The 13,141-nt window shown below is 52.7% G+C and overlaps 1 protein-coding gene across 1 annotated transcript in view; it reads left to right on the forward strand.

The window, feature by feature from the left end:
• The window catches only part of Itga9 (integrin subunit alpha 9), a 268,798-nt gene that overhangs the window by 1,011 nt on the left and 254,646 nt on the right, over positions 1-13,141 (forward strand). The window contains exon 3 of the mRNA XM_055601549.1: positions 3-204. Coding sequence (XP_055457524.1) covers positions 3-204 — 202 coding nt within the window. The remainder of the gene's footprint in view (positions 1-2; positions 205-13,141) is intronic.

A 13,141-nucleotide genomic window follows, 5' to 3' on the forward strand; every position in this document is an offset into this window, starting at 1 on the left:
AGGCGCCGGCTGGGGATGGGGCGGCCCGGCTGCGGCGCGGACGGGCGCCGGGGGGCTCCGCGCGCTGCTGCTGGCGCTGGCGGCCGCGGGGGTCCCGGCCGGCGCCTACAACCTGGACGCGCAGCGCCCCGTGCGCTTCCAGGGCCCGGCGGGCTCCTTCTTCGGCTACGCGGTGCTGGAGCACTTCCACGACAACACGCGCTGGTGAGTGTCCCCGCGGCTCCCCGACCCCGGCGCGGACACCCCGCGATCCCCCCCAGGGCGGCCGCCGCCTTTCCGGCCTCCTCCACGCCGCCTCCCGGGAGGCCGATTTAAATGTCTGGCGGCCACGCTGTCGTCCTGGCCTGCTCGCGGAGTCCCGGGAGGGGGTCCCTGCGATCCCGGCCCTCCCGCGGCACTCAGGCGCGGCTTCGCTCTCGCCGCTGCGAAGTTTCTTGACTGTCCGCCCTCGAGGGGCCACCGCTGTCTGGCCAGCTGCCCCGGATTCCCAGCGGGCCCCCAATGGGAGGCCGGGCTGCTCCTGCGGCAGGGGCATGCATGCAGGAAGCAGTGAAACAGGGTTGCGGTGGGAGTGGGGCGTGGGGGTTTTCTGGAGAGGTTTCCCGGACCCCCACAAAGTTCTGAAAGGATCTGGGACGCAGGGAGGCAGGGAGGACTCCCAGGGAGCAGGCTGTGTGCCTGGTGGGCAGCCTGGCGCCCATCTCCCAAGTGTCATTCTTGACTTCAGAGGATGAAATTTTGTTTGGGTCGAGAGGTTCGGCTGCTGACAGGAGATGGGTGGGCCTGCAAGAAAGAGAATAAGCGTTTCCCGCTGGTTAAGCATCATTAGTGACGTTAACTGACCCCACAGCAGGGGCTCTTAGAGAAGATGGACACTCTCCCTAGACCACTTTCTTGGAATGAAGCCGCCGCACCACGCCCACCTTTTCAGAGCAGCTAGAGTTGGGTTGTCAGAGGCTCTCCAGCTCGTTCATATGAGGTGTTACTGTGGGCCCAGGTGATGGCTAGCTGGAGTTGAGGGCATTCCCCAGCGAGTGAGCATGTTTTAGCGGCAGCAGGCTGGGAGATGGAGATCAGCAATGTGCGCTTTGGGCATGTCATCTACCGAGAGTCTCTGCGCAGAACTGGACAGGGGCCGAGGGAAACGGGGGTTTGTGGATGGGGGCCCTCCAGAACCCTGGGGAGAGAGAACTTTGTGACCAGCCTAATTAACAACCGTGGGATTAGCAGGGCAGCCTCTAAGAGAACCAGTTTTCCAAGTCCCGTGTGTAGCGCTCGTCTACATCGCGTCCTGACACTTGATTGCAGTCGTGGGGTCCTGCGTTTGCCAGGCCCTTCCTTTCAGACGGTGGGCAGGACGCTCTCCCGTGTTCCACAGGCTCCAGGTCTGCTGTGTGCTCGGGGCTTGGTGCAGATTATGGCGGATAGAAACAGCCTGCTCAGAGCCCCACCCGGTGTGACCTTGACATCAAGCATGTGTCAAAAGCTGAAAGGCCGATCTGGTCGGGGGCTGCTAAGGAAAGGGCAGGGGCTTGGGAGCCAGGGCCTCGGTGGCAATTCAAGCCGGGGCTGCAGCCTGGTTGCCTTGGAGCAATCCCCCGGGTCCAGGCACGCGGGCCAGGCGCCTGTCACCTGGATTTGGATGGACCACAGGTCACAGCCTCTCCAGCCTGGAGCTAGACAGGGGCAGTAGACACTGTGCACCTTGCTTTGTTTCTGAAAGAGGCTGTGAGTAGATTTCCAGAGGAAGACGGCTACACTATAGCCCCAGGCTACACTATAGGGACAGCAATGCCGAGGCTGGACCGTGCCAGGGGAGGGTCAGGCATCTCTGTGGGGACTAGCAGCTGGCCTGCTGGTCTCAGAAGAGCCCCTCCTGCCTGGCCACGCCCTGCACTGGAGGGCTGGCCCCTCTGCTTTTTAGCAGCCCTCTGAATCTTACTATAAAAAAAATCTCTTTGAAGCAGATTGCTCTCTCACCACAGTGCCTTCATCTCTTCTTGATTCTCTTGCTGCTTATAAAACCTTTCCTCCTCCCATTTTTCTCTCTTCCTTCATTTCCCCAACTTTTGTTTGTTTGTTTGTTTGTTTTTGTCTTGCCTCTGAAGTGTGGCTTCTTCTGATGTGATGCCCTCTCAGGGGCTTCTGGGCTTTGAACCCCTCTCCTCCGTTCTATGAAGCTAGACCTGTGTGAGGTTCATGGAGAACCAGACAAAGGCTTTTCACACACACACAGCCCGAGCTGCGGCCCTGTGTTTACTTTCATTCCTATACTTTGAGAATAATCTTAGAGGTGGCCGCTGTAAATGTGCATGATTCCAGTCTCGTGGAGTACACCTCTACCCCGAAGTTTTGCCTTAACTTGCGACTGCAGGGTTGCTAGATTGACTTAATGACTGAATGTAAGTCTCTCAGGATTAGGCAGTCCCTGAGCCCATCGTCCTCTTGACTCATCAGGTCATTTCCAGTTGTTTATAATTGTAATAACATATGTAAGCATTCTCACAACGAAACACTGTGGACGTTCTTAATTATTTCCTTGCAGTTGATGCCTGGAATCAGAACTCCTCAGTCAGCAAGGATGACAGTTTTACAGTATTCCGTACTGTATTACAGAAGTTCTCGTGAAACGGGAAACAGAGGGTATTCAGGTCCTGGCGTTTGGTAGCTTTTAGCCAAAGACTGGTCTGGTGTAGTAGGAGAGCTGAGAAAACTGCACGGAGTAGCTTAGGAAGTTCACAGTGGAAAGGTGAGGAAGGAAGGGCTTCTGCAGGAGAAACGACATTGAACGCTGGGTAGGAGTGATGACTAACGTTGAGTAAACCTCGTACCTTCTGTTCCTCTTTGGGATGAAACGTTCTTTAGCTTAGTACTCGGATGTGATTTGAGATGTTTGTTTCATGCTAATTAACTCCCTGTTTTACAGGTCGATGGATGTGTTGTGCCTAGAGAACATGCTAGAAAGGACAGGGAGAGCCCAGACACCAGGTGGCAGAGCTGAGGGTTAGGCCGTGTTGACAGTTTCTGTGACAAACATCTGAAGAGAAGAGGTTTGTCATGGGTTGGCCCTGCTGCTTTCTAGCTCTGTGGCGGTGGTGGTGGGGACGCACCATAGTGGAAGTTCATGAAGGGCAAACGTAGAGAAAGTCGAAGGGCAGGCTGTCCTCTTTATAGCAGACCCCGTGACTTTGGACCTAACCTCATAAAGGTTTACCACCTCCCAGAGTGACAAACTGGGTCTGAGCCTGACCCACACCATGTTTGATGGGCCCCCCGGTGGGTGTGTATGGCAGAGCATTCGAAGCTGTCAGCTCGTGAGTCTGGAACCAAGTGCTTTACACACCCAAACGGTTCCATCTTGAGGGAGGTCAAAGCCAGTGTAAAGATCGGGGATGATATTGCCTTTCAGAGCCCCCATGTCGAGTCTGGCTCCTGTAACCACATTCCCACTCAGGACGCAGCCAGGCACCACTTTGTCCAAAGTACTGTTTATTTGACAGTCCCTGTCACCACGCCTTGGACAGCAAGAGTTGCCCCCGTGGTGGATAAAGCCCAACACCCTGGTGACATTTGTATGGGTTTTGATGCAGACGTGAAAGTGAATGAGCTTTCTTTTCTCTGGTGACACCCACAGAGTGTCTGCACACTCAGAGCTCTCCTGTCCCCACCCTCCCCAACCCCAATTCTTCTGGCGTCCTTTGAACAACAGGAGTAGGTGCCAGGGAACATAGACAAAGCCAATTTCTGTCCCCTTCTCTAGCAGTTTCTCAGCTGCAGAGCTGACAACTGTAACACTCTGTGATATAAATAAATGGAGCCTGCCCCCCACCTCCCCCCACCAGATGCTCTAGAGTCCAGAGTGGTTGGGTGCGCTGGCTTCCTCTCTGGCGACCTGCTTCCTGCTCCTCCTGGGACAGCAAGACTGCTGTGCTCAGGCCCTGGGAAGTGCGGTGCTGGCAGAGCATCACTGAGAGAGGAATCAGAGCAGTTCCAGCATCCCATTTGCAGTTGGAGCTGAGACTCCAGGGTTCTGATGCTGCCAGGCTGACACCTGCCAGAGGTGGTGTGCTTTACATTAAAACGAACTAAAACTAGACGAAATTAAGAATTCAGTCTGTCTCAGTCACGAACGAGTGTCCACATGTGGCTACTGGCCATTGTCTGGGACGGTCCAAATAGGGAAATGCTCATCACACCCAGAAGAGGCTGTCCTGACTTCTGGGTCCCACATATGAACTGCATCACGTCCTTAACAATACAGAGCTACCTTCTACCTCTGGGGGCAAAGACTGATTTTTTTTTTTCAAGACAGGGTTTCTCTGTGTAGCCTTGGCTGTCCTGGAGCCCACTCTGTAGACCAGGCTGGCCTCAAACTCACAGAGATTCACCTGCCTCTGCCTCCCAAGTGCTGGGACCAAAGGCGTACAGCACCACGGTCTGGCTATGTCCTGACTAAAGTCTTAAGGAGCTAGACAAGACCTGAAGGAAACTCAAGAATCAGCAACAAAAAGTTGATCCTTACCACATTTAAGTATTAAAACCTCAGGAAGAGGCTGACGTCTAAAACACGGAAAGGAGTCAGCTATCTTTTTATCTGTAAAATACTGAAGTGTCTGTTGTCTGCTGAGAGCTAATGGAAGCATCAGCCACTGTTCCTTGGGCCCCAGGCAAAAATATTAGCTGCATCATAGGCTCCAGTTGAGGGGAGTCAGGCTTGGGGTGTTTATTGAGAGGGACGAGGGAGATTCCTAAGAAGGTGAAGGATTTAGAAGGGGCCTTGGGATTTGGGGCTCAGATCCCTAACCCCATCTGGCCTTGTCAATCTTCATGAGGAAACATGGGAACTGGTGTTAGCTAGCCCTGCCATCTCATGAGCTCCCTGACCAGTGTTGGCTCATTTGCACATGCTCCTTGAGCTCTTCTACTCTTGAGGGGGGCAGGGCATGCAACCACTTCCTCAGAGGCTTTTCTCCACTCGTGCTCAGAACAGGCCTCCCTCGTCCTGCAGAATGTGCTTTTTCAACCTTCTGGAAGAGGGAGCAGAAAGCACATGCGTGGGGCTCAGGTTCTAAGGGGACCCGAAAAGCATCTTGGAAGATCCTGGAGAGCAGGCCTGGGTGCTGTTTCCCCAGCAGGTGCTGAATCACCTTATTTCCCAAGGGAGAACCTTCCAGGGCCAGAAGAGAGACGCTAGCCTCTCCACCATTCAGGAAGAGCTCTGAGTGTGTGTGTGAAGGGCCGTCCCCAGCCAGCTTCTGTTCCTGTGACCAGCATCTGTTCAGAATCAGTCTGTGTCACACACACACACACACACACACACACACACACACACACACGTCTCAGCATGTAAATGGAGGCCAGAGGTAGCCTGAGCTGTCATTCCCCAGACACTGCCCACTTTGCTGTCTGTGGTAGAGTCTCTCACTGGCTAGGAACTTGCCAAGTAGGCTAGGCTAGCTGGCCAGCTGGCTCTAGAAATCCCAGAGCCCTGATTATAAGGATAATGTCACCACACCTGGCTTTTTAGTGTGGGTTCTGGGGACTGAACTCTGGTTCTCAGAGTTGTAAGGCAAATGCTTTGGCAACTGAGTCATCTCCCTAGCCCAGTTAGTGGAGCCTCACGCCCTGCACCTTCCACGGAAGATAGTCCAGCAGACTTAGGAATGACGATGCGCTTTCGGAAACAACCTGGAAGCAGAGGCCATGTTATTTTTGCTACCAGCTGGCTCTTGGGGTCTCTGTTTCTGATGCCAGAGGATGCAGGAGAGGGACTTTGGAGGCACAGTGGGCTCCCTACCTTTGAACCACTGAGGTCTCTGAACTGGAAATCTTTTTAAGCAAGTGGATTTGGCTGACAACCAAAGCAGAATAAATCATTTTATCCCCACTTTCCTTTGTGCCAGAGGAAGTCTTAGGGAGTGAGACTAAGCCGGGAAAGGGGGGGACAAGTCTCAAACAAAGGGCTCACTTGGTCCCAAAGGTCTGCTTTTTAAGAGAGCCAACAGGACTTGTGTGTTGAAATCAATGACAATGAGACACCAACAGGTGGGAGAAGCAGCTTCCAAGGGGCCTGAAAGGTGCCAGAGGTGAGAGCAGATGGAGAAAGGAGGTTTTGTGCTTTTTTTTCTTTCTTCTTTTTTTTAATGAATTAATTTATTATGTATACACTGTTCTGCCTGCATATACACCTGCACTCCAGAAGAGGGCACCAGATCTCACTATAGATGGTTGTGAGCCACCATGTGGTTGCTGGGAATTGAAGTCAGACCTTTGGCAGGGCAGCCAGTGTTCTTAACCTCTGAGCCATCTCTCCAGCCCATGTTTTTTTGCCTTTTTCATGTGCTTGCATTTGAGGCAGCAAGTCACCTTCAGGCCTCAGGAGCGGCAGTTTGCTCTTCCTCATTCAGTGATGGGAGCTGGGGGACCCAGAATAGATTTTGGCGTGGAAACAAGGCAGGAGGCAAACACTGGGGATATTCTGGGATGTTCCATCTTTTCAAGAACTTGTATCTGAATTCCAGCAAGACTTGGTGTGCTGGCAGGACCTTTCATGAGAGACCTATGGGATTGTGAGTCCTAGAGTTTTATATGTCTTTTCCTGCTTGTGGTCATACAGAGCTGGGAGCAGGTGGAGCCCACCCTGTCTCCCGAGTGCTGGCTCCCACCCCAGGCTCCACACAAGTATAAAATCATTTAAAAAATAACCTCTGTGACCAAATACCTCACAGAGAGCACTGGAAAGAGGAAAGATCTCTTTTGGCTCCTGGTTTCTGGGAGTTAATTGGGGCCACAGCTGCTTGGCCCAATGCACATGGGTAGAGCATTGCAGTGATAGGGATGAATGGCTGAGGCCTTTCTCTTTAGAATAGTCTGAATAGAATAGCAGGGGGATCTGCTTCACTGGATTGTACAAGAGGCTGGGTAGTCCAACAAAGGCTGTCTGCATGCAGGAGAGGCTGAGAGCTCAGTCTGTGAAGTGGGATGTCTCCTCAGGCCCAGACTCAAGTTGATGATCTGAAAGATTCTCTAGTGTCAGACATCTTTTCATTTCACTGTGCAAGGCTGAGGACACTGGGTCCTGATATCAGCAGAGGAAGACGCCAGCAGCAGCAGTACAGCAGGACAGACATTTGCCAATGGGAATGGAAGCGAGGCAGGCAAGCAGAGGCTCGCTCTTTACCTCACGGTCGAAGGAAGTACAGTGTGAAGCAAAAGGGGCAGGACAAAATGTATCCTCCAAAGATGTGCCCAACCAGGGACCCCAGTCCTTCAACTAGATCTTGTCTCCTCCTTGTCGGGATGTGAGGGCCCTGTCCTGTTTTCCTTGGAGAAGAGAAGGATCACAGGAAGATGTGGAGGTCCTTGCTTGGGTCTTTCAGAGGTGCAGGCTTATTGTATTGTTTCCAGACATGGCATCACAGCCTATGCTTTGAGCTAGCTTTGGCCACCCATCCTCCATTAGCCAACTAAAACAGCCAAATCAGCAGTGAAAACCAACAAATGTTTCTTTAATGTGACCACATCAGGGAGAGTGACAAACAGATCAAGGAATGCTCCCTTCCCCCAAGTCTGTCTTCAGGTCTTGAAGTGAGGTTGCTCTTTAAAGAGAGGGCAGGGGCATGCAATTTGGGGCAGCCCTGGGCAAGGCATTGTTTTGGGGCTCCAGTCTCTGCAGGAAGATGGGCCCCCAACTGTCAACACTGTGAAATCTCATTCTGAGGGAGAAGTTTCCCATCCAGCTGGACCATACTTTAGCCTTTTTCTTTTCCCAGCATGATACTCCTGGGGGAATTCCAGGTTTTTTTTTTGGGGGGGGCTTATCTATTGTTTCACCAGCTCAATAGTTAAAAAGCATGGGATACAGATGTCACTTAGAATGTCTTTATCCCTGCCAGGCAGTTTCCTCTGGACTCCAGCATGACCTTAATATTCTCGGGTGTCTGGGAAACGTGGTCCATGGCCATGACTCCTCCTCTACCTGCCTCCCTTGCAGCATCTGTCAAGAGCAGTGACCTCTGAGGTCCCTCCATTCCTGCATGAACCATGCCACTCCCTGCCCTTCTCCACCTCAGCTGGCCTCAGAGCTTCATCTGCTTCATTCTCTGATGACTACTCTTCCCTTCATTTACTCCACGCTATTTTTAGCACCTTTTATAGATCCTTTAGTGTGCTATAGGCATTATGTGCAATGTCAGCCTACTGTAACTGAGGCACAGATATAGCAGGCCACCTGTCCAAGGAGCAATCTAAGGGAGGAAGCCTTTGTTTTCACTGCTAGTTGAAGGTGCCAACCGTAATGGTGGGGTGGGCATGGCAGCAGGAGCTCAGGGTGGCTGGTCACATCCTGACCACAGTCAGGAAGCAGAGGGAGGAATTCTGGTGCACAGTTCACCTTTCAGCTGTTAGCCTATGGGATGGGCCGGCTCAAGTCTGAGACGGGTCTTCTCTCCTCAGTTAATCCTTCCTGGAAACATCTTCCTAGACACACCTGGGAGTGTGCTTCCATGGTGAATCTAAATCTAGCCAGGTTGGCGATGAAGAATGACCACCGTAACGGACATTAGGCAAACTGTTCAGGGCTTTTCCATACCCCTCACAGGTCAGAGCCCTCAGAAACAGGTCTGTGGTCCTGGCTGGGAATGACAGTTCCTTGGAGGAAGGAAAGAATAGCAGGAAGCAAGAGGAGACATAGAAATCCTTCTCAGCAAAGGACCAGGATGACAAGGTTAGACTCAGGGGCAAATGCATAAGCGATCGAGTTTCTGAAGCCCTGGGCCCTTACAAAATGGACTGTTGTTTCCAGTGACCCTGAACCCCAAAAGCTGTCAGTGGCCATCATTCTGAGCCTCAGGATTCTGTGGCTGTCAGGTTAAGTTGGGATCAGCAGGTATTCTTGTATTCTGAGCCTGGCTCTCTCATGTCAACCTCTGTATTGGCTGGTTGTTCAGTTGCTGTAGGATTAACTTCAAGCTCATCTCTGCTCTCTGTGACTTTCATTGTCCAGCAGGCTAACCTGGCCTGGGCACAAGGTGGCTGGGCAGGGTGCCAGGAGAGTCAATGGTACACATGAGCCCAGGGGTCAATCCTTCATCTTCCTTCACAGCCTAGTAGCTAATGCCAGTTTCAGAAAGGAGGAAGCAGACCTCACCTTTCAGGGGGAGGAACTCGAGGGTTCTGTGGGACAGAACAAGGGTACAGGAAGGGTGGAGGACAACGGCTGTTTCCCTAACGTGCTGGTGAAATCAGCCTCACCATCGCTGCATTTCTGCGATGTCGGTGGAAAGCCTGAGTCAATGCCTGCCTAGCATAGCAGAAAATGGAGCTGAGTTATAAGGACCTGTGAGCTCCTGGGGTTCTGCCAAGGACAGCACCACTCTTGGAGCTGGGACAAGTGAGGTGTCAAACTGTCCTAACACTAACTAGTGTCAAAGCACTTCATTGAGTACCTGCTTTGTCCCAGGCACGGTGCTGGGTGCTTCGTAGCATTCTCTCTGCCAAACCTCATAAGAATCATGCTGGATGCACTAATACCCCCGCCCCATTTTACAGCAGAGGAAAACTGAGGCTCAAGAGTGACCCGGACACACTGAAGGTCACACAGCTTGGCAATGCTGGAGGGAGAGTTTGGGACGTGCATCTTATCAGGGGTGACAGGGCCACAAAGCCAAGAATACGGGGAAGGCTAGGGATGTCATTGGGATGGCAGAGTGCTTGTGTCAGCTGAGCATTGCATAAACGCAGGCTTGATGGTGCACGTCGCTAATCTCACCACTCAGGAGGTAGAGGCATGACGATCAAGAGTTCAAGGTCATCTTTGGCCATGTAGTAAGTTCAGGACCAGGCTGATGTGCAAGAGACTCTATCTCCAAGAATTAAGGGGGCTTGGAAGACGACTCCATCCCTAAAACACTGGGTGCACAATCACTCGGACCTGAATTTGGTTCCTAACGCAAAAATCGGGAACTTTGGTAGCTGCCTGCAATCCTAGTACAGAGGAGCTGGAGACGAGAGGGCTGCTGGGCTTCCTGCCATCTGTCCTAGGTGCCAGTGATCTCCAGGTTCGGGGAGAGGCCTTGTCTCAGAAACTAAGCTGGGGAGCGATCGAGGGAGACACTGACATTGACCTCTGGCATATACGTGCATACTCACGCACGTGCACGCTTACCTATACATAGACACACAAAAATGAACACACACATATGCATGCTTACCTCCACACACAGACACACCACCACGCATACACGTACTTGTGAACACTTACCATGCACACATACGTGCACACTTCCCTGAACACACAGGTACAGCAAAATGAACACATGCACGGGCCTGCTTGCCTGCACACGACACAGCACCACGAGCACCCATCCACAAACAACCCAGCTGGTGCCGTTAGTCTGAAGTGCCCAGCAAGCCCACCGCCAGCCGCCTGCAACCTTGGTTTCCTGAAATGTAAGAGAAACTCCCCGAGGCATTGCTGGTCCAGGTGGTGAGCCCTGGCGTCTTGCCTTCTCCCTCTGGGATGGTCGGAGGGAGGGCTCCAACCAGTTCTCCGCCCTGCTGAGCTGTCGGTGCCAACTGAGGGGCGGGCGGCGGTCCCTGGGGGCTCTCTGCAGTAGATGCACACTGATTAAGCTGCATTCTTGTAACTGGAACCTGGGTCCCTGGGGGAGCTTTGGTTTGGAATCAAATGCATGAAAACAAACCTAATGGCTTGGAAGTCTGTAATACCCGCTCGCTGTTATCGAACTGGCTGTAGTTCTGCCCTGTGGTATGGCTGCTGTGGTGGCTGTGGGGAGGGAGGGATGGTCCCTGGCCTTCCCCTATAGGCAGCTCTGCTTCAGCCTAGTCGCTGCCTCCTGCTCTCCAAGGAACTGAGCAGCGGATGTGTTCGTTCAGAGGAAGGTGGGGCTGGGATGGAGCCAGCTTGGCCTCACATAGAGGGGGTGGGAAAGTATGCTCTGGAGACATGGAAGACACTGAAGTGTGTCACTCAAGGGTGTCCAAGCTTCTGACATTGTGACATGACATTGTCATATGAAAGGTACACAAACTTGAGTGACCCGCACACACATACACACATGCACACACACTCAAACAGTCTCATAAGTGGCACTGGGGAGATGGCTCAGCGGTTAGGTGCTTGCTGTGAGAGCATGAGGTCCCGATTGATCCCCAGTCCCCTCATAAAAAGGTAGGCCTGCTGCTGTGTGCTTGTCCCAGCACTGGCGAGGGAGAGAATCCTGGGGGCGCACTGGCCAGCCAGTCTAGGCAAGTTGTTGAACTTCAGGCCAGTAAGAGATGGAGAGCAACTGAGGAGGACACCCAGTGCCAGCTTCTGGTCTTCACAGGCACACACACACATCTCAGCCATTTTTAAGGACTTTCATGATTGAGCCTCATTCATAGCTATGCCGGGAAGTGTATCTGCCTGTTAGGAAACCGTTGAAGGGGTGGGAGAAAGAGGCCCCTGGGCACAGACCCTGGGCTCAGAGCCCACCACTGTTGGGCACAGCAGCATAAGCAGCCTCCCTGAGCGGAATGCACATGAGAAGCTGCCTGGTTGGGTTTTTCTTCATCCGGAGCCAGGCTCCTGAAATCCTCGCTGTTGCTGGTGGGTAAACAGATGGGTGTGTGTTTGCAAAGAGGTTTATGAGCTACTTACCAGGGAGGTGGACCTTTGGTTAGCACCATGCTGGCAATGTCAGTGTTTTAGAAAACCAAGACCATGTCTGGAGTTCACCTCCCCCATCCCGTGAGCCTGAGTGGGGACAGAAAGGTGTCCCCAATCTTGAAGAGTGGGCTCAAGAGCCAAGTTCTAATCTCAGAGTGCCCACAGAGCCTCCTTGGACTTCCTCCGGCGTGGTCACATACTAGAGCAGCTGGAAGCAGAAAGGGTACTGAGTACCTGCTGGCATGGTCTGAGCAGGAGGGGGTTTGGGTGCCATGCTTTTTTGGGGTACATGCTGCAGCCAGGCAGCTAGGGACAAGTTTCAGGGGCCTCGGCCACTTGCTCCCCCTCCGTGAAAAGGGGCGACCTTAGCAGTCCTGTAGGCGCTCCCCTAGGAGCGAGCAGAGGTGGGGAACAGCTTGATGGCTTCTTTGATGAAAAGCTGTGCCTGGAGACATGTAGGTCCTTTGAGAGGGACCCACAGAGGAAAGACATGGTCTTCTCTAGGGCGCTGATGAAGATGGGAGCACATTTGAAGGAGCTGGAATATGAGCTGGTAGCCCAAAGGACAAAGAAGGCAACAGACGGTGGCATCTTTTCAGTGGCATACTCTGAGCCCTTGCAATCTCCGTCTCTCAGGATCAGCCTGGCCAGCAGCCAGCTGAGTGAGCTTCAGACAAGCCACACTCCAGGGCTGGCCCACTGTAGCCGTCTTGCTGGACTGCGGCCCAGGTAAAGAGCCAGCACTGGGCTGCCAAGGAAGCCACGATGTTCTGTAAACACAGAGGCAGGCTCGTTCCCTGATTTGCTATCCTGTGCATGTCAGGCACGTGTGTATACACACATGTCTCTAGCTCACATCACAGGAACCGAGGAAGTCTTTCTTGTGGGGCCTGCTGGTTAGAAGTATGAGCTGGGGAATGCTAGCAGGCTTTGAATCAGTGGCTGTTGTTGGAAACCATGGGTGCTTTGGGTTTGGAAGGACATTAGAATCCAGCAGATCCCTTCCCTGCTTTAGATTCCGGAAGACATTTTGTGCTCAGGTCTCAGCTCTTGGTTGAGATAAGCAAGCATCTGAGAGTTCTGCCCCCCAGGATCCTTCCACCCCGGCTAACCTAGGAATGTGTCTGAACTGCAAATAGGGGTGCCACCGTGCAGTTCCAGAATTGTGTTAATGCTGGGGATGTGGTGGGCCCACAGGCTGCTGCTTCCTGTAGCCGCTCTCTGCTTCCCTAGCTGCTCTCTGCTTCCCATGGGCGATGGATTTCTCTCTCTTCATTTGTTGTGACTTTGGAGTTATTCATTCTGGGAGAATACTTTTCTCCACCCCTTGTCATATCCACCCCTCAGTCCTCCTGGACCCCTCCTCCCCATTTCCCTTCTCCCTCAATGTTATTCTCTTTTATTCTTTCTTCAAAAAAAAAAATTACTTACTTACTTACTTACTTACTTACTTACTTACTTACTTACTTA

The sequence above is a fragment of the Psammomys obesus genome, unplaced genomic scaffold (assembly GCF_907164565.1).
Source record: "Psammomys obesus unplaced genomic scaffold, mPsaObe1.curated_primary_1811, whole genome shotgun sequence".
Taxonomy (NCBI): Eukaryota; Metazoa; Chordata; class Mammalia; order Rodentia; family Muridae; genus Psammomys; species Psammomys obesus.